This window comes from Coffea arabica, chromosome 1c (genome assembly GCF_036785885.1).
Source record: "Coffea arabica cultivar ET-39 chromosome 1c, Coffea Arabica ET-39 HiFi, whole genome shotgun sequence".
NCBI lineage: Eukaryota > Viridiplantae > Streptophyta > Magnoliopsida > Gentianales > Rubiaceae > Coffea > Coffea arabica.
This window is the reverse complement of record NC_092310.1, coordinates 50,656,456-50,682,858: the sequence shown is the minus strand read 5'-3', so window position 1 is coordinate 50,682,858 and position 26,403 is coordinate 50,656,456. Positions and strand designations below refer to the sequence as shown.

The following is a 26,403-nucleotide window of genomic DNA, read 5'->3' as shown; positions in this document are numbered from 1 at the left end:
AATGATGCGGGAAGTGCAAGAATCCGAATACATCTATCATCAGCACTTCACAAGGCGCTAGACCAAGCAAGCGGCAAATCACAAAGTAGCCAGTCAATGGAAAATTCTTTTCTTTTTCCCGTTTTTGGTGGCAACCCCACTAGAGATTTAATCTAGACGGGGTACGGTTCCTGCATAAGTACTTTTTTGATTTGGGAGAAAATTAGTAGAAAAAAATTGCACAAATCGTCTCTCTCACACATATTGTTATTATTATTATTGACGTGAAATTTTAGCTTTTTAGAATCAAAATGAGTGTTTGTGGTCCCTAATAAATAAAAAAAAAAGGTCTTTTCAAATTGATAATGTATAATTTTGAATTTATGATGCATATTTATCTCTTCATTCAGTTCAAAACTTCTAATAAATGATTAAATATTGATAATCTGTATTTGTTAAGTTATACAAAAGTATCAACACATAATCTAGAATATATGTCCCTACCTTAGTTCTTTTCAGGAATAGTGATCAACCTTTTCCTACTGAAGGCCTACCATCAATTTTTAGTTCACAATTTTGTTGGACTTATTTGTTGGGAAAATATTGTGACCTTATAATTGCAATCAGTTTTCACACAGAAGGACATTATTGGCTTATACCAATTTACTATATACAAAATTAATCACTTCCAAAATTACAATATCCAAAAAGGTTAGAATTTTAAAGGGTGAAGGGGACAAAATATCTTTACAAAAAAGAAGTGGTGGGGGGTACTTGTTTTAGGTAAGGGTAAAAAACAAAAAAAAACTCCCAATGATAAATCTATTATATAGAAAAGCACCTTCCGTGGTTTCAAAACATACAACATCACACGGAATCCGTTAAACTTAACGGAAATGGATGAAATAATCAAAATACCTTGATATAATTAAACAAAAGACAACTCAAAAAAATCATTTGTTTTATTTTCTAGATAGAGAGAATTGAGGGTTGAGGGGTAGAACAGGTATATTTGTTAAAAATTAGGCATAGAAATTTTTTTTTTATGTTCCAATAAGTCATTTTCCATTAAGTTTAACGGATTCCGTCACCTTTACAGTTTAGTTCAAAGCATCAAATGTCATGTTGTACGTTTTGAAACCGCCGGAGGATTTTCTGTATATTAGATTTACTACAGCGGACTTTTTGTTTTTTTACACTTCAGATATAGCAAAATTCCCATAATAAAAGATGAATAACAAAATGGACTAACTTTACTTTACACTCTTTAGTTGTACCTCATGTCTCACTTTGATCTTAAATTATAAATTGGAATACTTTTGTTTTTAAATTATAAAAATTTTCTCATTTAAATACATTCATAAATGGAAATCTAAAAACTAACAAAATACTAGTCATTTTTTTGAGCAGTAGTATTGCACATTGCAAGGGCAGAGAAGAAAAATTAATAACCAACAAATTTCTAAAAATAGAGGGAAGAAAGGATTTTGGAGGATCTAAAGTGGAAATTCGGGTACAATTGAAAAATTAAAGTGTTCTAATTTAAAATTTAGGAACTAAAGTAGGAATCATGGCATAATTTAGGAGTTAAGGTGGCTTAATTCAAAGATTAGACACTAAAGTGAGAATGGGACTATAGGAGTATAGTTGAGGGTGCAAAATGGAATTAAGCGTATTAAAATAGGACTTCGTAACTTTTGCAAAAGTACCCTTCTAATAAGCCTTGAAAGGACCTTATCAAAAAAAAAGAAAAAGAATAAGCCTTGAAAGGAAAGCGTTCCTGACAGCAAGCTACTAGGTTTCACTGCCACAGAAAAGCGTGAGATACAGTAGCGTTCGTGGTGCCCCTTTTGTGGGTTTTAGTGAAGCCCCCGTCTTGCTTGTGCCTTGCTGCGCTTGCTGCCCTTAACCGATAATGGGGAAACACGGGAAAAAGCTAAGTCAGCAGCAGCAGCAGAAGCAGCAGCGCAGAGGTAGAAGAGCCTTTTCATACAACAATGAAGAAGAAGAGGAACAACAGTATATAGAGCAAAGGGATTCTGAAAAAAATGACGATGAATCCCAAGAAGAGGAGGAGGAAGAAGTAGAAGAAGAAGAAGAAGACAATGAAATTAGTCAAAGCCCATCAAACAATGATGTTCCTTCAAAGTTCTTACTTTATCAACAATCTGTTCAGGTGAATAGTAATCAAAATAAGAACTTTTAAACCCCATAGCTGTTATCAGTGGATTCTTGAAGCCACAGTTCTTTTAAATGGTTGAAAGTTGTGATTTTTTTGGCTCGATAATCAGGCATTTTAGTTTTTTTTTTGTTTTAATGTTTGTTGAATGAATTGCAGTCACCAAAAGGGGACATAAGTTACCTGCAAAAATTCTTCTTGATGTATGTGGGTGGAAGGATGCCACTACATCTGCAGGAAGATTTCTGTGGCACTGCTCTTTTAAGGTATGGTACACTTATCTAACTGTTGCAACTTTTTTTCATTTTTGCACCGATCCTTTTCTTTTGCGAGCTTGTATGTACTTTTTATCTCATATAATAAGAGTGTTTATCCCCTTTTCGTTCAATAATTTTTTCCTCTTCATATTAATCCATCATATACTGAAAATGCATTTACTAAATTTCTGTCCCCATGGGGCATATTGGATGAGGATAATGGTTGTTAGTCCATATTTTGTTCAAAGAACAGAGAAGCATTAATTTTTGTAATAATATATAGAACTGCCTTATTTGACAATGTCTATACTAGGACCTGTCTAGACTTAGCTTCTTTTATGCTATATGCATCAGGTGATTTTGGTACCTTGACGTGTTATTTAGGTTACAACTCCGTACAAAAGTTGATTTTCCAACTTAATTGTTTTGTCAAGCCTACTGGTCTCTTGGTTATGAACTATGGATTTGCAGATCTTTAGAAAATGGCACAACCAGGATATCTTGTTATTTCTTCATTGGATATGAGTTGCACTCCTGATGAACGTTTCCAGGGCATGGAGTGGAGGAAAAATAAACAAGTCTCCATGAAGAATGAAAGAATGGCTTTACTCAAATCAATTTATTGCCTTTTTTCCCTTTCTTTTCTCCTAATGTTTGGACAAGAGGATTTGGTGCTGTCGGACTGTGTACTTGCTCCTAACAAAAAAGTTGACATGTTTGTATTACTATAAACTCTCGCACTGAGTAAGGTCGCACTTAATTGAATTTCAAGAGCACCGCATTAGAGTTCCTTGTGATTTGCACTTTTGTTTGTTTGGATTTATAGTACTTTTGATGTTGTAAATTTTATATATGACTCTGAGCCATAGCTAGCTCCTGGTTTAAAAAACTGTAGTCAGGGTCTAGGCATGCCAAATAAGTCTTCAGCATAAAAATAAGAAATTAGATTTTTGTTTTTTCTTATCCTCAAAATTAGTTAATTGGTTCCAGTAATTTGTTCATTAATCCATATAGTTGCAAATTAACACTACTCTATGATTTTGGCAGTACAGAATGGCTTCGTACTGATGCAAGAAGAACGGCTATAGGCCTGGATTTGGACATTGAGGCACTTAAATGGTGCATGGAAAGCAATCTAAAAAAGGTTGGTGCCGATGTCTACTCCAGAATATTCTTGTTTCATGGCAATGTCTTGGAACCTCTTCAGGCTACCTTGGTGAACTTTGATCCTCAAGACCTTGGGCAAAGGATTACATCAGGAGATTGCCAGAATGGCCCGGATGCAGTTTTGGTGAACTCTAGTACACAGGGTAGTCTTCTTGGTGTTAGCCATAAGTTGATGAAGGATGCTCGACTCCCAGAAAGAGATATAGTGTGTGCTTTTAACTATAGCTGTTGCTGTCTGCATAAGCGTCAGGAATTGGTTTTATATTTCAAATATGCATTGAGTATCTTGAATAAAAGAGGAGGCATTTTTGTTATGGATCTATATGGAGGTACATCATCCGAGTGTCAACTGAGGATGCAGAGGAGATTTCCCACTTTCACAGTAGGTTTACTGAACAGATTCATATTATCTTATTGCCATTTTATTAGTTTTGAGTACATTTATCCATTGCCAAGTTTATGCTTACAGATGACAAATGCTTCATTCTCTGTCCTTGTCCTTTTAACCTGGTAGCTTTAGGTCATGATACGATACTACTGTTCATCATTCATAGTATGTGCATGCAGATAGGGGCAGTTTCTGTTGAAAGATTGGTCAAGCATGATACAAATCTTGATGTTATTGGTGATATTTTCGGCATTATACCATTCCCCAAAATCTCGTGGTGGGAGTCATGGTAGCCTTTTGAGAGCACCATTGAATGTTATCTGCTATTTTTGTTGCTTTGCCTTAGTCATGCATCTTATCTATCTGAAGCTAGTTACTTGTCAATAGAAACAAAAACCTATCTGAAGCCTCTTCTGTGGAATCATCTAATTCCACAGGCTGGGCAAATATGCAGCCACAGGAAGTACCAATAGTACTATATACTGTACCATTGATATTGTAGTTTTACTCTTAGCTATCTCATTACATTACTTCCATGGGGGAGTCAAAGATAGCTGAGTTGCCAATTATTGACTGCACCATATTGGATGTGACAAACGAAACGAAATATCGTTGTGCTTGTTGTGATGTGGTCAAGCTCCTTTGATTTTGATGCCTCCTCTTCTAGTAATAATTTTCCTGAAATAATTATACGGCTATTTCATTTTTGTATGAATGATCAGACATCCAAAAATGTGTTGCACGCAGAAGCTCCATGCTCAAATTTACACTAGTTGTATTGCACGCACCAAGCATTTTGTTTATATTAATTTCTGGGATTCAATTAGTTTATACAGGACTGAGGAAACAAGGTCTCAGCATTTGGCAGGTCTACTCTGCACTATTTATTTTGCTTCCTTTCCAAAGATTACGTTGTGAAGTTGTTTTTATTCTTGATTTGTTGAAGATTATGATATGAACTTCTTGCAGTATATCTGGGAGCAAGCTGAATTTGATGTCCTGCAGAGGAAGACCAGAATCAGCCTCCACTTTAATCTCCAAAATCAAAAGAAAAAGCTTCGCCATGCCTTTTCCTACAGCTGGAGACTGTAAGTTGAGCAGCTTTATCATGGTTTCTGAAAAATCTCTGAGATTGTTTGAAATATAGTAAGCTGGCACTTTGAGAAATTATGCTCAGCACCACAATACTTTATAAAAATTTGAGAGGAGAAATACATAATGAAGTAACTAATTAAAGGTCAAAATTTTCTAGATGAATAAAAAAAATCATCTTTTCTTGTCCACTTATTGGTGTATGGGTGTCAAAATTCGATCCCCATAAAATTTTGTATTTTCTGGTTAAGATTTCTTTCTAATTAAAAATAAACTAATACTCTTCATTCAGTAATAGACGTTTGTGGGGTAAAAGTTTCAGCATAAAGAATATTGGGCTTGGCAAAACTCTAGATTATGGTGTCATCTTCACATTGCGTAACTTTCAAGGTGCATATGAAACATATCCTGAATTCCTTGATGATTTATTGAGAAACTCAAGCCACAAATATGCATCCCCTGCTTATGATATTACATAATCTTTCTGATAAAATGGATTCAGTATTGATGTGTATCTGAAGAACCTTAGGCTCCAGCTTATTCTTGTCCTGTCAATGTATCAAATTTTGTTATGGTTCCTAATCTAGGGACCACTGTGGTATACCAGATACTATATGTTTGTAAAATGTAAGACTGGTGCTGAGTGCATTTAGGCTTTCTACATTATTTACACATAGCATAATGTGCACAACGACTTTAAAACGTTCCTTTCTCCTCAGGTGGTCATTGCCAGAAATCAAAGACTGTCTGGAAGAGGCTGGATTTCGGTCTGTCCACTTCTGGATGCGAAGTATGCCTAACAGTAAAGAAATTAGAAATATAGATGGGTTTGGCATTGGACGAGATATAAAATATGAAGAAGTAACCAGTTTTCAACAACAGGATTCATGGAATGCATATATTGTAGGTGTTGTCTAATTATCAAGTAGTGGCAGTGGTAATCATATGAATTTTTGAGCTGATGGAGAACATGTATCGTGAAAAGATAGGTAATCAAAGAGCTTTACTTGATTATTTGAGTGAATATGTTTCACATCCCTTTTTGGCAGCACTTTTCCACCCTCCCCAGATGTGCCTTAGAACTGTACCAGTTGTCACCAGCTAAATTTGCCTTTAACTCATTTCTCTATTTCTAACCTCATAGTTGATTCTTTATTTGTGGAGATCCCACAGAAACTTACAGTACAAAAAACTCTTATGTAATCTTTGAGATGCCAAACAATGTTATGCTGATTTTTTATCCTTTCCAATGATAAATGCCATGACAGAGTTCAATCCATGTTAATTACAGGTGTAGGAATTACTAATTCCCTTCCCCCCCTTTTTGATCTTGTAAGAATGCCACTGGATTGTAATCATTAAGAATGGCTGAACCCAGTTGATGATGTACAGAGTTAGTTGAAACTGGTAATAACAAAGAGTGACAACTAATGCCCTCTTTTAATGCTGTGGGCTAGGGTGGGTGCAGGAGCAGGCAGACAAGAGGCAGGGGAAGTGTTTATACTTTGTTGGCTGCAATTTTAATAAGAGTGCTGCCTTTTCTCCCTGCAAAATACAATCTGATGAAACACATCAAAATTCTTTTTTCTTTGATCAAGTAGAAGGACAAAAAGAAAATCGATTTGAAGTTGGAACCTCTTTGAGAGGCCCTGAATGGAGTGCTACTTTTCTTTAGTTTTAAGAGCAGATTGTTTTCCATGTCCAAAAGCACGCGTGTTGGAAAGTCCTCTTTGACCGCCACCAGCTATGCTTTTCTTTGTTTACCTCTTACTTGGGGAGGCTGTTGGTGCCAAGGTTTGGGGAAGGTATTTCTGGTTCAGGAATGAATGGCACTGGAAAGTGAAAGGGTTTTTGGTACCATGGTTTGCTACAAATGAAAGAAATGAAAAAGAAAGAGTAGAGTTGCAGACTCGAGGATTGTGATCTTGTGCATTACAATCTTTTGACTTTTCCAACCAGATGGATTTTGGGAAGATGGTTGTTTTGCCATTTAAGCGTGTGAGGAATTACTTTTTTTTTTTTTTTGTGTGGATAAAATATCATAATTTCATTAAAATCTGCACTAATGACAGATGTTACATCATCAAACGTACACAGATGCAAGCAATTTAGATCTATGGTTTTTCTTGCAATGGTCTTCCTTTTTTACAGTACCAATACAAGCAATTTGGGCTTGAGCGTCGGCAACCTTGGCCATTCATGTAAGGTTGTGGTCTATACTTTCATCAAGTATTTAATAACAGGGACCCTTTTCAATACACTAGTAATTGCTTTTCCTGCAGCAGCTCAAGCCTCAAAGGCCCTTTTTCCCTTATGGCAATCTTTACCTTCAAAAATTTGTTCTTGTTTGATTATTGCGAGGCTAAAGTTTTAACCAGCATATTGACTTTTGTCATATCGGAAAAAGAGAGAGAGTAATAAAAGAAGGGGAACAAATTAGTGGCTTCTTTTGCAATAAGAAGCTTCTTTTTTTGGGTATCTTGCAGCAACTAAAGAAAGTGGATCCTATGCGGACCTTTTAGCACCAGTGCCTGATCTTGTCAATTAATCAAAGCCTGCCTAAAACCTTCACCATTAAGTGTTTCTAATTGGTACCAAGAAACTAATGAACATTCTTGTTTTAGTGGTCAACAAACACCTTTTACCCCTTTTCGATTAACCAATACTACTCCCTCCTCCGCTCCAAAATTTTAGTTACACGTTGAAAATTCAATTTCTTATCAACAGTGCTTTGATTGCGACGTTTGAACTTTAATTTTCAATCTTACCACTCAAAATTTGATGAAAAGTAGGGACAATATTGAAAAAAGAAAAGATTAAAAAAAAAGAGTTTTAACTTTTTAGACATGACAAATATGTATTTTAAAATATTTTAAAATGAAAAGTAGGACAAAAGTTTTAGGACGGAGGAAGTAATAATTAATAGTACCACGCTTATTCTGTAACTTGTGGCTACAGTCAGTAATAATTAATAGTACTACGCTTATTCTGTAACTTGTGGCTACAGTCAATACTATATGAATATAGTCACGTACGCTTACATGAACCTGCACAATTTCCTACTAATCCAATCTAATTGCATCATTCGTTACGTCAATTTCTTTTATAGTATTCTGCTTCCGATGGAGAAAGATGCAGTTATGTCCATTCTGCAAATTTGGTGTCTATTTTTACCATTCTGCTCGTGGAATCGATGTTGGAATCCAAACTAAATACACTATTACTACTATTCTTGCGTGCACGCAGGGTTGATGTTATTTGTCTGTGATCGAAAGGGATGATTTTCCTACTAATTGATTTGGTCAACTTTTATTTAATGTGGTTTTTTTACTAGAAAAATTTGTACATGGAATATTCAAATGGATTTTCAACGTTGCATGGAGAGCAAGTGAAGAGATTCACACGCACTATTTCGAGTTCCATCCGGGGCAAGAATACCTGTCGTTGGATTCAAATAGTTAGTTGATCATGGAATGGTGCATGTAACACCTATAAGACTTTGTATTGAAGTAATGCATGCCACATACGTAAGATAACTACTTATGGCAGTAAATTACGGAGAGTTTCATTCTTTGAACGTATGCATTTTTTTTTCCCTCTGACTTATAGTCGCTTCCTTCTTACCATCCAATCCAATCATTTTCCGAACTTATGCTCCATTTCGAGAACAAGGAATTGTATGATATTCTGATATCAAGATCTCTCAATAGACCAAATGGGCTGTTGTTTTCAAAGGTAGAACTAGATGAATAGTTCAAGGAAAACAAAAAAATGTTGGTTGGATCTGAGAGGGACAACATTCAATTAGTTCAAAGAAACATCAACATCGTTTTATAATCATATCTAGTTAATTTTAGCTTTTATGTTAATTAAAAAGTTTAAGTAGATATGTAGTGTAGTGTCAGGACTCATGAGGCATAATTTTGCAAATATTTCTTTTACTTTCCACAAACAGCTACTACACCCCACTACCCACCTTCCCCAAAAAGAGGGAGAACAAAAAATAATTAAAATGTTGATGGCAAGTATCATTCTCCTTTTAGCAAAACCAATAATATATTTCTTGAATCTATACATATTGTTGATCAAAAAAAAAAAAGAAAATCTATAGGATTGACATTTCAAAACTCAGTTAGAGATGATAATGACAACCCAAATTCCAATTTTCACTTTAAAAAGATCAAACATCATTTCAACAACTATTTCAAATACTGCCTTTCCCAGAAAAGGCCAACCCAACACTACCAACAAGTTTTTTTTTTTTGGGAAAAAACAGCATTAGGATTTCAGGAAGTCATAATCAAACCACAAAAGGACACACACTGCACCCACAGAGACACACGCAATCACCGAATTTGAGCCATCCAACGCCCTCATTTCACACATTCCAAGCCAAATGGAATCACCAACAAACAAATCAATCATCAAAACTACCAACTCAACCCACCTTCCCTTCGTGACCGTCTCCCCTAAACCTGCCGTCCCCGCTTCTACTCTTCATCACTTCCATCTCGACTCTCCTCCCATGTCCATATAACCCCGCGATTCCCCTGATCCCTGTCAAACCCACCTCAATCTTCACCCAGATATTGCATACGAATCTACTCCAAAGCTCAGCTCCTCCTTCTTCTTGGCTCACAAGACATGCAAAAGATCCCGCATTTTATCAGTTCTTGATGTCTATCAGTTCTTGATGTTTAAGGGACGCTTGTTTTGACGAGTCCATAGTACAGTATATTGTTTCCTTCTTCTTGCAATATGAATCAGATTCGGAATATCCTTATTTTCTCCAAATTCTTGCATATTATTGGCCATTCTCTTTAGCAATTCAAGGCTGTCATAGTCAGATTAGATCTCTTGCTTTCCAAGTTTTGAGCTGAGCTGCGAAGGTAGACAGCCCGATGAAGCGAACTGTCCACCATTTATTCAGTGTACTCTTCTTGTTGGGGGTCCTAGGACTGCTTTCCTTCAGGGTTATCCTTCGCCAGAGCTCTATTCAGCTGAGAAATCAGAGCCCTTTCCTGGAAGTTGCGAATTTTCGAGTAGATAATGAGACCCTTTTGAAGTATGCTGCGATTGATGTTGGTGAGCCTAAGTTGAAGCAGGAGATTGAGCAGTTGTTAGAGGGGAATTTTCGGAACCAGGGTCGTCATAGATCATTTCTGTCATCAGGGAAATATCGGATTGATGTTAGAGCTAGGTCAGCTAGGGGTCTACCGGTGCAGGTCCGTTCACCTGAGTTTAATCAATTGTGGTTGAGCTTTCGGAGGCACTTGCATGATTGGTCTAGAAATAGGAGGTTTCAGTCAGATATTATGTTGGATTTGGTTAATGAGCTCAAGGATTTGATGGATAAAAATGGTGGTAAAACAGAAGGGTTGGGAAGAAAGTATAAGTCTTGTGCCGTTGTTGGAAATAGTGGGATTTTGCTGAAGACGGCGTATGGGAAGTTGATTGATAGTCATGAGGTTGTTATAAGGTTGAATAACGCAAGGATAGGGAGTTTTGAAAGCAAAGTAGGAAAGAAAACTAATATTTCCTTTGTGAATAGCAACATACTACGCCTGTGTGCGCGGAGGGAAGGCTGTTATTGCCATCCTTATGGGGCTGATGTGCCAATAGTTATGTATATGTGCCAGCCTGCGCATTTCTTGGATTTCTTGGTTTGTAATTCTTCGCACAAAGCGCCGTTGATTGTTACTGATGCACGGTTTGATGTGTTGTGTGCCAGGATTGTGAAGTACTACTCGCTGAAACGGTTTCTTGAGATAACAGGGAAGGATGTTGAGGCCTGGAGCGCTGTTCATGATGGGGCTAATTTCCATTACTCTTCAGGCATGCAAGCTGTAATGCTTGCTGCGGGGGTTTGTGACAAGGTCAGCATCTTTGGCTTTGGAAAATCAGCTGCTACTAAGCACCATTACCATACTAATCAGAAAGCTGAGTTGGGTTTACACGATTATGAGGCAGAGTATGACTTCTACGGAGATTTGGTGGCGAGACCAAAGGTAATACCATTCATCTCAGACAAGTTTCGGTTCCCTTCTGTTACTATATATCAATGACATTGTCTTGATACATCTAGCTCTGTAAACTGGTAGACGTTTTGTTGAGATTACGTTTACCTGTTCTTTGGCAGCCTTCCACGTGATAGGAGAGTAGAATAGCACAATTGTATTTTGAAACTGTTCTTTGGCAGCCTTCCACGTGATAGGAGAGTAGAATAGCACAATTGTATTTTGAAAATCAGGCAAAGCATCAGCCCAAGAAATTTTGGGTGAATTGTAACAGTATAATTGAATGAAATGCAAATTCTTATACTTTTGACTTTACTCAGCATTTGTTGCACTCTTAGTTTTTGACTTATCCAGTTATTGTCTTGAGGTAGAACTAATGGTACCTAGAAAGAATGATACCATCTTCCCAATCAAACATTATGTAGATTATGACACCACCAATATATTTGTAGATGGCCTTTGGACTGAATTATCTGCATCAGTTGGGAGTTGATTTCTTTTTTCCTGGATCATGATGATAGATATGAGACGATCTGTTGGCTTTCTGTTCGCACATATCAGTTCCTTCTATATTCTTTTGTAAATCAATTGTAAAAGATCTTTTAATTACAAAACAAAAGCTGTACAGCTGATCAAAATATTTTCCAACTATCCAGCTTCTGGAGATGTTGACAAATATTTTCTATCTATCTGGCTTCTATAGCTGTATGGTTGACAATGAAAAATATTTTCCAACTATCCGGCCTCTGGAGATGTTCCCATATTTAATGTCATCGTCCAAGGTTCAGTTTGTAGGATTTCTTAGCGCTTTCCTTGGAGATGCTCTTTTGTTGAATTTTTGTGTCTGACTAGTGAATATCAGCTTGATAATGCTATCTTAGCAGGATTTTCATGTAATCAGAACACATATATATACGAGTAAAAATTGACTTCACTGTCTACTTTGCCAATCATGCTGCATGTTGGCAAAGATTAAAGTTTCAGGAAGTGTCTGTATTATCATACCCCAAGAGACAGAGCCTTTACCATTTTTCCTTTTTGGTTATTTCTCCAGTAGCTTAGATCATTAGAATTTTGTCTTCCAACGGCTCAATCATATCACAACAAGCTAGATGCAACAATTTATATTTGGCATACCATCTTGGAACTATTTTCTTAACATGATTCCTCTCTTTAGAGTCAACTGCTTTTGCATTACGCTTTCTTAGTTGAAGTGTGCCTACGACAGTGGAAAACACAGCCGCAGGTACTTGCTTAAGCAATCCCTGTAAAATGTGCAAAACATTGCTAAAAAACATATAGTTTCATATTTGGGATCCTAGATTATAGAGTGAAATGGGAAGTAGGATTTTACAGAGAATGATACATCAGTTGTTTCTCCTGCTTAAGCATGCATAGTGGCATGAGCAGGCAAGTTGCTTTAATGTCTTGAATGTACTCATTAGTTTCCATCTCTCCAACAAGAGATTATGTTTGTGGCAATATTTTCTGCTAAAGCAAGCACACTAATTGTTGTGATGAACTAAGTGCCTCCACAGGCTCAGTTGTTCTTATATGTTCTAATTGTGATCCTGCTTGTATTTCCTCTAGAGGCGCTTCTATTTCAGCTTTCAGCCTGATTTGAGACAAAATTATATATGCGACTTGAATGAGTATTTATTATTTAGATTCCGGTGGTTCTTTGAGGTCTCATATAAACATCACAGTAAGAACAGATTAGGCACCATTAGGTAGTACAGAAGAAATAATCCAAACGGCATTGTGCAATATGCCTGTGAACCCTGTAATCAGGAATATCTTTCCATTCCAGACCAGGACAACAAAGTTGGTTATTGTGTGTTCAAAACAAGCCTCAAGACAAACGCCCCTAGTCCATATTGTCTTGTGCGGTGCCCTGCCCTGTATACAACACTTGATACACAGACCATTTAGTTCATTTTCATTAAAAAAAGCACCAGTAATTTGTAAACTGATCGAGGATCTTAGTGTTCCTTTCAGACCAGATCATTGAAAAAACACATAAACAAGCCACCGGTTTAACATCACGAAATAGAGAGATTGTATCACCTACAACTACACTTTTAGATGTTTGAAATAATTACAGCAAGCAAAATAGATCATTAGTAACATTTCTTGTTTAAGTTTTAGAACTCCAACCACCCATGTAAGTACCAACCTTTCCAGCACTCCCTTTCTAGTTTCTAAAACGAGAAAGGTGAAGCGATTTATCTACATACCTTCCCTGCCCTGTTATTTTCAAAAGTCTCTCCCAAAAAAAGCTGCTCTGCTTCATCTCTCTACTCCTCTACGTCGTACTCCACATCCTGTTCTTCATACTTAACTCCAACCAAGAACCTTATGCATACCTGACAAAAGGAAAAAGAAAGCCCAGAAAACAGAATTCAGCTACATATTCTTCTCCTACCTATCCAACTCCATAGAAAGTTTTAGCCAGGCCATATGAAAATTTTTTACCTGCTGTGGATCATAGACAGCATACTCATTGTACTCAAGAAGACTGTCTTTGTGCTCCGAGGGAATTAGGCGGCCACAAGGCACCTTGATGTCATCCTTCCACACAAGGTGTTCTGATTCATCGGTTTTCTTTCGACCCAGACCTTTCACCCCCGTCTTCTTCTCTTCCAGGGACTCTGTATCCTGCTCATGGACACGAGAGACGAGTTGAAAATCACCTACAGGTAAGCATGTACTTCTATGAAACGGGTTTAAGAAACAATTTCATGTACCTCAGGTGGGCTACTAGTTTCAAGAATCTGCTCCCCTAAGGATGCAACAGCCAGTACTAGGAAACCATCTGGTCTATCAACAGCTGTAAAACCATATCTAGCTGCTTCTGCTGCAGCATCAGAGCAGACAATGGCCCTGCCAAACTGCATAGAAATAAAATCATGAGCTTCTAAAAGAATAGACCTCTATGGATGCAACATCAGAACGGACTTCATTACCATATAACCGGGAGCAGGCAGTGAACAAACAGCAGGCAGAAAACCTTTGTGCAAGTGCCTCAGTAGATTTGAACTTCGAGAACCTTTACATAGTATATCAAAATTGTGTGAGAGCTGTAGGTGAAGTTCGAACTTTGAAGAGGTGAAACCAAAGAGAGAGAAGAAAATAAAGGAAAGCATGAAATCAAGCCTTACCACACCACAGGAGCATTTTGTTTGGTAACTTCTTTATTTCTTCAAGAGAGGGGCATGCACTTGGTTCAACCTCATAGATGTTCTCAACAGAGACGCCATAATTCTGAAAAAAAATGAAATTTTTAGCGAGATGAAAACTCAAATTTCATAGCAGGTTCTGTGATTTGACGTCGCTAGACCGTGAAGATTACAAGAAGTGATGTGTAAATGATCTTACAATTTCTCCAACTTTATAAGGTTCAGAGGTCCTCTCAAGATAATTTACTATCATTTTGTAGTCACTTGAATCTCTGTCAAGAGTAGAAATAGAACATCCCAGCTTCTTATACCGATCAAAGAGAGGATCCTCAACAATACCATCAGACATTTCTCCTATAACATAGGAAGCTGCAGTAATGTCTCTGACAGTTTCAAATGCAGCTGCACCCTGCGCAGTCATGCCAAGGATTCAGCTAACATAAATATATTGCAAGGTGCCAATATCTCGGAGAAAGTTCCCTAGGAAGAAATTGACTCACATGCTCTGCTAGATCACCCAAGTCACGGAATGTAAAAGGCCTTGTAGAGGGAAAAACTGTAAACCATCTTTGGCTGAAATCAGTCCAAAATGCCTCAGTCTTTGGTCCGGACTCCTCCATAAATTTCAAATTTTCAACAAATTCCAGGAGATAACTCTTACCTGCAATTAGAGAACAGCGCCGCCGGCCGGGGGGGGGGGGGGACTTTAAGTACAGCCTATGCTCTTAAATAATAAATTACAGAAATGAGCCTTACATCTATTCAAATGCACATCTGAGAGCATTCCGATGGGAAATTCTGGGTAATCTAGTCCCATTTCCGTCAAAGCATATCTGAGATCATGTAATTAAACTTTAAATTGGTCTCAAAGTTAAAAAAAATTCAGCAACTTATGCACAAGGGACTCTACCTATAAATCTCTTGACTGCACAAGATTTTCATGAAATTTGCCACCATCGGATCAAGCTTACTATGCACAACTGCTAATCCAAGTTGCCTAAAGCCAATTGCCCCATGCCTAACTTCCACACCATCGGCCTATTCCCGTGGTGGCACAACAGAAACATTAGCAAACATGAGTGTCACCGCATATGTTCCGTATAAGAAATGTCTTAGCCTGATTATGATGAGCATTGATGTATACCATGTCAAGGGGATAGAACTTGCCAGGCTTCTTCTCAAATTTCTTCTCTCTTTCCCACGGCTCAAACTCATTCCCAGTCACCTCCTCGAAAATCTTAACAAACTCCGTAATTGCGTTATCAATGTTTTCCCTTTCGTTTAGCTGATCATCTGCCCTCTCAATGTCACCAATTCTTCCCCTTTTTTGATACATATGCAATCGGTTTTCAGGTACGATGATTAATTGCATAATGTGGAAGCTGCATTAATTAGATTGATCAGTTTAAACCTGGAGACGGATTAATAAATCCATAAACATTGGGAAAGGTTAGAGCAATACTTGTTTCCTCGTTTTTGATTGCAAAGAGTAAAAGCGCAATTGTACAGTATACCATCTTTCTCGAATATCTTCCCACCCTCATCCTGCAACTTTTGTATCCTTATGGACACCCCTTTTTCCATAAACCTTTAGCTGCAAAGGATGTATTGAATATCATTACAAATATGCTCGACCAATCAAAAGTTTTGAGTATGAATCTCCTTTATAGAAGATCAGAAGAACCTCAGCCGCAATACTCTGGATTGCCTCTTCGCTTGGGTCCTGCTTGTCCAAAGGAATGCCTTTACCGGCTACAGCCAGATGACTCACAATGTCATAAGCATCCAAGGGTTGTGCTTCTTTTTTCTCAATGCTATCAATTAACCATTCTTCTCTAACAACAGGTATCCCCGTCTCACTGGTGAATATCGTTTTACACGAGAGAGAAAGATTTCAAAACTTCAAAATCAAACAACTGAATATATAAATCACGGATGCAGAAACTCATTGTACTTATCTGCTTAAAATACGAATCACCACTTACATTGCCTCAGCCAGTTTGCCAGAGCCACCACGTTCTCGCTCAGCTGATAATGCAACTAGGCAAGTGACCCCTGGAATTGCATACTTCCAATAAGTGAAGCTGATAAGGACATAACTGCATTAAAGAAGGGCTTTGTATCCTTACCAATAACAAGGTTGGCAACCTTCCCCCCGTGTTTCTCAATCTTTGATCTCCAGTGTTGCTATAAATGAAAATACTGGATCAGGAACACCTCAGGGCTATATGACAGTCGAAGCAACAGAGATAAGAAACTTACATGCGTTCGACTTACACGGCCTGACAGCGAAATCACCATTCCTGTAAATGGTTTATCAGCCAAAGCCAACTCCCTCTGGGGGCGGCTGCTTGAATCTTGATGTTTCTTTATTATCAACTAAATTACCAAGTAGCATGTTAGGCAATTCATGAAAATGGCTTCTCAACTTTAACTCGTATTATAGGTAAGGAAAAGAACAGTGTTGGATTACATCAGAAACCGGAGACTTCTCAACAGATTCAGGTCTCTCCAGGGGCTCATTCCTTCTTGGTGGATTCTTAGTCGTATAGGTGCAACTTGACCACTCACTATATTCTCCCGTGCAGGTATATTCCTTACCGTTGCATACCAATGTACCACCACATATTAGACAGTTAGCAAGTGGACCATAAAACAGAATGTCTTGGCTGCTTACAGAAAAAGGGATAGAAAGAAGACAGTATAAATTAAGGCCAAGAAACTGCTTCCAGATAATCTTGATGCATAGCTATTAATAGTCATATACTGCTAACATAAAAAAAAGTGCAGGTCTGACATAATGAGTTTATGTCAATGATGAAAATATATTGTTATTTTCATCTAGAAATGGAACCTTGCTTACCATATGGGGACAACAGCATCATCCAAACCAGAAGGATCTTGGCCATTTGCTTCAAGTATTCCGCGCATTTGTTCGATAGACAGATGCTCCCTCGTAGCTTTACAGAACTTGTCGAAATCTGCTGGCATCCCAGAAGTTGTTTTTCCATTATTCCGGTCATTGTCATTCTCTGATTTCGCCTTCTTGGGCGACTGCCCTTCCTCGTGCCCTTTGCTCTCTGCCTTCTGTTTCCTTGTTACCATTCTATCCTCCTCAGCAGGTTGATGAGCATGAGATCTTTTCTCATGAACCTAAATATGGACACATCAAACCACATTAACTAGGACCTCATTGTAAAAACGAGTTTTATCCATGCACGCCCGAAGTACAAAGAACAAGTTCCTTTTCAGTTCCTTTTTTTCTTTGGAAACATTTGCTTTGGAAAATCTGATGTACTAGTATTTGGTTTGAGGAATCCCCAGCAGGTGAGAAAAATGATGATACATACATTCCCTAGTCAGCTTTATTATATCATTTTCCCTTCAATTTTCTTATCCTTCTTGTTGGAAGTACCGCTAACCTACATACACGTTTGGCATTAAAGCTGAGGCAAAGTTTGGCCGTTTGTGTTTGCTAATTTTCGCATTTATAAAAATAAAAGCCAAGACTACCGTCCATGTTAATTGCACAATTACACAAGAAGAAACCACCATCTCCTTTTCTAGCTTCTTCTTTTCGCCATGCAAAAAATGGATACTATTCTATAATTCAGAAAAAAAAAAAGATTTATACCACTAGACTATTCCGTCTTTCATTTGATTATTTGGCTATCTTGTTCTTATTTTTCCCCTAGAAGACGCACCATTTTCCAAAGAAAAAAAATGCTATAAAGAATAATAAATAACAGCTCAACTCTTTCGAGTTCCAAGGGCAAAATCAGCCCACTAACATATTAAAGTTACGGTTAATCATCAATATTTCTTTGAGAACCAACCATGTCTAAAGAAGCAAATTGAACAAAGAATCAGCAAGAACACAAACCTTCATCTTGAACCAGATTTTCTTTCTCTCGGTTTTGTGCTCAAATTCCTAACCAAGAAACAGCAAAATACAGAAAAAAAAAAAAAAAAAACACTGGTTTATCTTTTTCCTTAGAATCAGAACTTCAGGTAAAGAAAGTTTCTGTAAAACATTTAGTCCTAGGAAGGTACTCTTTTTCACTTCACCAACAAGCTGGTGTTGCATGCACACAGCTCAGTGAACAGACACGTACTCCAAACATGGGTTATCTGTCATCCCACATAGCTAACAAGTGTTGATGAGAATTGCATCGCTTGCCACGACTATCAACATTGCCTAAGGTGCGGACAAGTGTTGGTTTAAACCCAAAGAACTTTACCGTTCGCAAGAGTTCTTTATTAGGTTTCTGGGATGCATGTTGGTTTGATCTTTGTCAGATGCTTTAATTAATGCTACTAGATAAAAACAAGGTAATGGATGCAGGGCTAAGGTTTGTGTAATTCGATGTCTATCTTAAATTGTCCTGGGATGTTGGTTTAATCTTGGTAATGCTTAATTTATGTTACTAGATATAAAAACAGGATAATGCATGCAGGAGGACTTGGGATTGGGACTAAGGTTCGTAATTTGCATGCAAGAGTGCAGACAAAGGATGGCAAGCTAGTTTGTTTATTGTAGTAGCAATTCTTTTGACACTTGGCAGCTTCTGAAGTTGCTGAAAAAACCTATCGTGTCCACCAGATAGAATAGGGACTCGGGCAAGAACGTTCCTGAAGGTCACGTGCATTTTGCATACGACGTAACTCTATTTGTATACGATATAATTTATTTTCAATAACGTGTAATTCTATAACAAAATTTTGTGAATTTCACACATATTATTAAAAATAAGGTATAAAATGAAATCTGAACCTTACAATTTTTTTGGTTAAATCTTGGCCATAAACTGCTAAGAACGGAAGCAACCGTTCCTGCCCTCTTCCGATAGAATAACATAGATCTTGACGCTGGAGTAGGTAATGATGGAAGCATTAGGGCCACAATTATTAGATACAAAAAAAATTCTTTTGGGGGTGCGCTTTAGACATCAGACTTAGAAGTAACAGAAGTTTCCTCTACAAAAACACCAAAAAAAAAAAAAAAAAAAGAAAGAAGAAAAAAGGCAAGAGGATATGGGCTATAAGCCCTTGGCTAGTTTGAGAGCAAAGCCTTCTGACCCAAATTATGGGCAGCAACCGGGTAAGAAGTGATTGTTAAAGATGAATGATTTCAAGCTATGTAGACTTGATTTTTTTTTATCGACTGTGGGTATGTGGATCCGTGGACTGGTTACCGTACGATCCAACTAATCTCACTACGGGCTTGGGAGAGGCCTGCCCCAAGCATCACCAGTCACGGTAGAACTGGGATTCGATCCTTGGACGTGGCTCTCCCCCAACTGGGACTACAACCACGGGACCAAACCCGGAGGGGCAAGTTTTTTCATGTTACTATTTGATTATGTGTTAATAAAATCAGTCACTTACCAAAAAAAAAAAAAAAATGTCGGGCACGGACATTTTATAGACAAATGAAAAATTAAAAGAAAATACTTGTGCATTATTAGTTCATAACAATTTATTCGACCATTTTATTTAGCCCTATGTTAGACGTATTATAACCCTAAAGGCTTTCCACAAATGGAAAGTTATTATCATTTTCTGTTAATGCTCCAAAATTCAGGTCTAAACTGGTGGGAGTTTGCATGTTTTAGAAAATAGGGTTTTTTTTAAAGCTCTAATCCCTCTCCATTAAACACAATGCCAAACTAAACCTTCATGGTGGATAAAAGCAGAACTTTTCTGAGCTTTTTCAAGCTGGGATAACAATTTTGCAATGTCTATATAAGCCCTTGTGAAGAAGCCTGAAAGATAGTAGGTATATGTATCTTCCACTATTGCCTTCAAAACTATAAAAATTTGGAACTATTATTAGAACTGAAGCGTTTTATCTCAAAAAAAAAAGGGAAATAACAACATCCTTTATCTTTTTATTGAATTTCAAATTACTACGGATGGTTTGATAAACACACAGAACTCTACTAATTAACATGATTTGAAGTTCTGGAATAAAGTTTTTAAATTAACCCTAAAATAATAAAATCCTGTCTAGGAAGGTCCTTCTATTTTCTTTCTTTCTTTCTTTTTTTTTTAAAAAAAAATGAACCATTTAAAATTGCTCTTTACGATCAAAAGATAAAACTCTTCTGCAGTAATTCAAACATCAACTAAAAAAGGTACGAGTCCTAGGACTAGTCCTATTGCTGATATATGTTTGCTCCTCCTTGTATGAACACATTATCTTGTATGCATATAAGAAGCTTGGAGAAGGTGAGTCCCCCCCTCTTTCCACACTCGACAAAGCATAGTGGGGGGGATCCCCATCCCCCCTTGACCCTCATCTTCAAAGTGCAATCGGACTTTTTCCATTTTCACTGCACACCTTTGATTTCATCTAAGTCAAGCCTACCCCATAAACAAAGTACGTACATACATTCGTGTATTCAACTCAGAAGCTTATGGGGATGACACATTTTTTTCTATTAAACACCAAAATTCTTCAAAGATTTTCCCTAAATTATTGACCTAAAATCAACTCCTGCTGCCTTTTTCCGCAATCTTGCATTTGTCTAACACGTTTTATACAATCAAAGCAGTCTAGGCAATAAGGACCAAAGAATTCACGGAAAAGTTAATCTTTTAAAGTAATAATAATTCCCTTGTAAAGATGTCGTTTACCTTTTTCTCTGTTTTTTTTTTTTTTTTTTTCCATTTACGTGTTGTGCCTCCAAGTTGGACTAACTTTTTTCTCATAATAACTTCTCCAACTTACAAACCGGAGCAGTGAATAAAGAAATCGCGGAGAAGGGAAAAGAAGGAGGAGAGGAAGAAAAGTAGTGGCGCTGATGCCGGCTTGACTTGCCAATTGGCTATAGTATTTGTCTCATTTTTCGGTAAAAAAGTGATGTAAACTTTATGTTCTACCTTCATTGCTTGGAATTATTAATGGTGCTTATAACATGGGGCAGGACTGTTCCCTAATCATATTACACGCCTTAGGATTTCCTGGTGGCTGACTTGTGTTTGTATGCCAGGAGGTAGCCCAGTTCTATGATTCTACCAACAATCCAAGTTAGAACTTTGTACAATTATCATAGTAACTTGTCTGGTTGTTAATTAGTCCTAATGCTGTTTGAGTTATAATCAGCATCACCACAGCGTGTTACTTGTAATCCATACCCAATCAAGAATCTAGCTACTAGTATTCATAACAGTTACTACTAATTCAGGATTATTATCTCTCCCAAACCTATTGATATTTAAATATGTGCGCCCCGTGTTTAATAGCATTGTCAGAAGAAACTATTTCAGGAAGTTGAAATGTTTCTCCAAAATTAATTATACAAGTTTGGTACTATTTTGAGTTTTACAAGTATATATAATTCTCATATATAATCACAATGTATATATGTATATGGTGCTATGTGAGTTACTTCTTTCAACAAATGTACACCAAGTTTATTTATGATACCATATATTTTGAGTGTTAACGAGACAATGCATGGTTGTGGGAAGAAAGTGGATAATAATAGCACATCATGGTACTACTACGCAAATCCAGATATTGAAAATTACAAGGTAGCCATGAAGCTGGTAGCTTTCCATCAAGAACAGTACCCACAATGGCTTACATGCATAATAGAACGATGGAAAAGCATTGGGATTACAATTTAGCAATGAAGCTGACAAATTTTCTCCATGCCTCACTAGTACAGAATCTTGATCATCAAAAACAAAAGAAGAGAAAATTCATCTGCTTCACCACTTCAAGGCAATCACCAACAACAGTCCAAGTGTCTTGCAAGAAAATGATAAAAATTCACATGATGGGATTACAAATTAGCAATGAAGCTGACAAATTTCCTCCATCCCTCAATTACTACTGTACCTTGATCATCGTGAACAAAAGAAGAAAATTCATCTGCTTCACCACTTCAAAGCAATCACCTTATTATGCAAACCCGAATATCAAACCGTGCATATACGTACCCATAAAAACATTCATAAACACTACTCACCCCATAGAAATTGGTCAAGTGCTCCATAACAAACCGCCCCCTATATGCTTCCTCCAATGGCAGTCAATCGAGAATTTTTTGTTATTGAGCAAATGCCTGTTGGGAGAGAGTGAAGAGAGAAAACCCTCAAAGAAATACTATATAGAGGGTCCCCGACTTTCATCTTTTTTTTTTTTCCCTTCTTCTTCTTGAGAATTTCGAAATGTTGAAAAACGATTTTTTTTTTCAAAAAAAAAAAAAAGCCTTCATGGTATGGTTAATACTGAGCATTTTCATCTTCAGAGCCACCAGTGATGCATTCCTTTTCATCTTCAAAGCCTTCAAGAGAAGGGTGTGGAGAATGACCGTTTCCGAAGGATCTTATATGATCCTTTAATGATCTTTTGTGTTTAAAATCAGAGCCACAGGTGCAATACCATAATTTCCCACAATTCTTCTCATGTGTCCTCCAATCTCCTTTGACTGCAAAACTTTTGCCACATTTTCTACAGTTGAATGGCTTTGCTCCATGCTTTCTCTTGTAGTGAGTTTGAAGGGTTCTGAAGTCTTTCAATGGCTTTGCTCGAGGATGATTGATGTTGTTTTTGCAGCCTTGTGCACAGCAATAGCAAGGAAGCCTAAGCATCGCTGCTGGTTGTGCCCCTCTTAGGGACTCTGGACCTTTTCTAAATTCAGAACCATGACCCCACATGTGCATCTGCATCAATAGAAATTTACTCTTACATTTGTACTCCAGATGATCAAATGGTAGAAAACTATTTTTGCACAACTTTACCTTCTAAAGTATACATTTTGGCTTTTGTAAAGACAACAATAATGTGTACAGTCGAAAAAGTTGTTTTTATCGTTTTCAATACTTTAGATTCATTAGGCTTCCCATGAATTAAGATGCCGTTAGATATAGGCTAAAGTGAGATAATACACATTAAAGAATTTATGGCTGTAAAATGTTATCAAAAATAAAGGATTAAGGTTAAGAACTTCCTAGGACGTTAAAATTGGAGTAAATGAATTTAGGTTTTTTTTTTTTTCCTTTGGATTGACGGATCTTTCTGTTATTAATTGTATTTGGCATCCATTTTCAAGTAGAAAAATGATGGATAGGCCATTAAAGTCCAAATGTCAAGAAGGGTAGCATATTCTTCCATCTTAGCAATTGCCTTTAGTCACTAGACTCTGAAGAATTTTTAGCATATATGACATTAAGGACAATGGAATCAAAAAATTATAAAGCCAAAAAAACCACAAGTGTTTCTACAACGTTTTTTTGGCAACAATAAATAAGATAATAGACATCTGTGTACGTAACAAATGCTCGTATTTGTTGTTATAATTGGAGAATGCAAAAGAAAGGACATAAAGAAACGTCGATTGACCCCAAAAAAATTTATAGGTTAGGATTTATCTGTATCAATTCAAACCAAATATTGAACTTAAAAAAATGATTAATTTCCTTATACTGAAATAGTTTGACATATGAGATGAATAATAACAATAATAATAATAATAAAGAGAGAGGCTAAAAATCAGGAAAATTGAATGAAGGCCCTGTGCTATATTATTATTCGTAATAGTACTAGTATAGCACGTATGGAAGCAAAAATGAAAAAAAGAGAGAAAAAGCTAAATCAGTTCATAAAAATGGTTTAAAAAAATTTTAACCATCCAATTGGAGAGAGAGAGAGAGAGGGAAATCCTTTTGTTGCAGAAGAATAAGAATATTAATAACTCATAGTCGTATTTCTATGTGTGCTAATTTGGGGGATTCATAGCATAGTCGAATTTTACTACTAGACAAGAAGTTGGAAATTGAATATTGCAATCCCATTTCTTGTTTAGTTCACATTTTAATATCGTTCTCTTATCATCTTGAGGATTCAACATATCAATTCCTAGATCGAAAGAAAGCTTTGGAGGCTAAAAATTCTCCTTCTGAAACCAAGAAAAGGGGGTGGGGTGTGGGGTTTGCGGGGTTGGTTGTGTTCCATTGCCGTTTGTTTCCATGAAATTCCAAAGGAAGAACCAAAAAGCCAAAAAGGACAGTACTATTAAGAATAAAAAACCCCCCACAGAAGAAATGAGAGCTAAGGCCACAATTTTTGGAATCGGGAAGTGGGCACACATATTGCAATTTCAATTCCCACCTCAACCCAAAGACTTTCCCCACCGGGATCGATCTTCATCCATAGAAAGCAACCATTGCAACCACGTCCAAATCACAAAATTTCCATCCTAGAGGCCTAGAATAACCATACACTTTTCCTAAATTTCGTGAGCTAGTTTGGAAGCACAGACCATGGAAAGCTCGAAAGTCCAATTCTGCTGGTAGGTCTGCGGTTTATAGCAAACATCTGGTTGCTCTTACACGAGAAAAAAAAAAAAAGTATTCGACCCCAAAAAAAATTAAAGGTGTAGGAGGAGGATATATGAGAAGAAGAAAAGCACACGGATGTAGGATAAAAGGTCTGGCTCAAATCCTGATTTTCTTGCTAGAAAGAGGAAACAAACGAGTACTAGATAGCCGATTATGAAGATGAAAAATGACCTTATAGTTTCCCTTGAAACATGTTTCTTTTGCTTGTTTACAAACCAGACTTTCTTGATATGGCCGGCAGATTTCTATTCACAGTATTGGCTCTTTCTTCATGCATGGAAATAAAATAACATATTTATATAGTTTCAAAAAACCATCATGGAGAGTGCATACAAGTAGTGAGTGCCCATCAATTGTATAATTTTGTGAAGGTGAAAAATCAAGAACCAATCCCCAGGAATAAAGAAAATAAAATTCACTAACCTGCATATTATTGTACCTATTGAAGGTCTTGTTGCATATGTTACAAGCAAATTGCATTGGTCCAACAAGGATCTGTGCTGGTGTTGGGATCCAAAATCTACTCTCATTGTTGAAAGTACAACCGTCAGTACTAGGACTCTTCTGATAATTATCCACAGGTTTTTCCTTCAAGTTGTAGGGCTTTGTCTCACTATCAGAAGAAGCACTACCTGAATCAGGCAATCCTATGTGAAGGGCAACTGTTACTTTCTCAACCTTATCTGATCCCTTGATTCCAAATATACTCTCTTCTTGCCCTATTCCATCCTCATCTAATTCCTCTTTCAATGGTTTTTTCGTGTCGGTGAACTGGCTAAGAAGAGGCAAGCATTGGATGGATTCATGAACTGCTAGCTCTTCTTCTTGTTGTTGATAAAAGAGAGGAAGTTTCAAGAAACTCATGGGATTTGTGAATTGATCAAGGAATTCTTGTTGAGTACTTAAGGTGGATGAAGAAGATGAAGATGAAGATGAGGAGGATTCATGCGTTGGCTTGAGCCACTCAATGAAGGTTGGAGCTGCCTGAAAGCACATATTCATGTCTTGGACATGGCAGTTTGTTGTTCTAATTCCCATCTTTGGAGAACTCATTTGAAATCACTACCTCTGAAGGCTTATATGTAGAGACCTATGTGTGAGAAAAGCTTACACTTGAGGTTGATATACAAAAGGCAAAAGGTGGTTTGGTTTGTCTTTTTGGAAACTTTTTCCACTTCTCACCATTCTTTTCTCCTCTGGCATTTGCACAGAGAGAGAGAGGGAGAGAGAGAAGGGTGAGAGGGATTTAACACACACACACACACATACACATACTGAGATTAGTGGTGGGGTTAAAGAAAATGACATGCAAATATGTGGCTCACTATATGAAGAGAATCCTAGAATAGTTCAAACAAAATCCAATTTGTAGCAAGTCAGGTTATTGGCTGTGAGTTAATTTAGAAATTCGATACCTGTGTAAATCCATAATCCAATCAAAAGCAAGAAGTATTTGGGATGTTATCAAATAAGTCAATATTACATCAAAAACAAGTAAAAGACGGAGAGGAAGTATTAGTATATAGAAGATGCACACACACAAGCATGTACCTCAATTGAAACATGAAAGAAATCAGTTACTTTATCATGTTAGACTTTTGGGCAAGATTTCAGTCAAATTCTTCTATAACATCATGAATATAGACTAAATGGTTTACTTTTGCTTGTAGTTCATTAAATGTATTTAACTATCCTTCATTATGCGTCATATTTAATTTCTCTAAAATCAGTTGTAATGTACCTTTAATCCTTATATGTCCTTGGACTGGACTATTCTTTTACAACCTTCCAT

At 37.0% G+C, this 26,403-nt stretch overlaps 3 protein-coding genes and 1 pseudogene across 4 annotated transcripts; 2 read left to right on the top strand and 2 right to left on the bottom strand.

Moving 5' to 3' along the window:
- Nucleotides 1–1,727: 1,727 nt before the first annotated feature.
- LOC113720386 (uncharacterized) lies at nt 1,728–6,086 on the top strand. Of its 2 annotated transcripts, XR_011839478.1 has the most exons (6): nt 1,728–2,155; nt 2,318–2,424; nt 3,463–3,964; nt 4,718–4,838; nt 4,940–5,058; nt 5,782–5,873. XR_011839478.1 is itself a non-coding variant. In XM_027245271.2 (5 exons), exons 1-5 carry the CDS (start codon nt 1,895–1,897, stop codon nt 5,978–5,980), a joined length of 1,188 nt encoding a protein of 395 aa, XP_027101072.2. In that variant the 5' UTR covers nt 1,728–1,894; the 3' UTR covers nt 5,981–6,086. The 2 variants fall into 2 exon arrangements, 1 of the variants encoding a protein (XP_027101072.2); XM_027245271.2 differs by lacking the exon at nt 4,718–4,838 and having other exon boundaries at nt 5,782–6,086.
- A 3,302-nt stretch (nt 6,087–9,388) lies between these two features.
- Nucleotides 9,389–11,394, top strand: LOC113726682 (beta-1,6-galactosyltransferase GALT29A-like). The gene has a single exon (XM_027250531.2). The coding sequence runs from the start codon at nt 9,964–9,966 to the stop codon at nt 11,125–11,127; it is 1,164 nt and encodes a 387-aa protein (XP_027106332.2). The 5' UTR covers nt 9,389–9,963; the 3' UTR covers nt 11,128–11,394.
- A 1,646-nt stretch (nt 11,395–13,040) lies between these two features.
- On the bottom strand, nt 13,041–18,775 carry LOC113726673 (protein ADP-ribosyltransferase PARP3-like; annotated as a pseudogene).
- A 3,008-nt stretch (nt 18,776–21,783) lies between these two features.
- LOC113726669 (zinc finger protein WIP3-like) lies at nt 21,784–25,822 on the bottom strand. The gene is made up of 2 exons (XM_072075938.1): nt 25,035–25,822; nt 21,784–22,934 (listed from the first exon to the last, which is right to left on the bottom strand). Exons 1-2 carry the CDS (start codon nt 25,662–25,664, stop codon nt 22,494–22,496), a joined length of 1,071 nt encoding a protein of 356 aa, XP_071932039.1. The 5' UTR covers nt 25,665–25,822; the 3' UTR covers nt 21,784–22,493.
- Nucleotides 25,823–26,403: the final 581 nt, after the last annotated feature.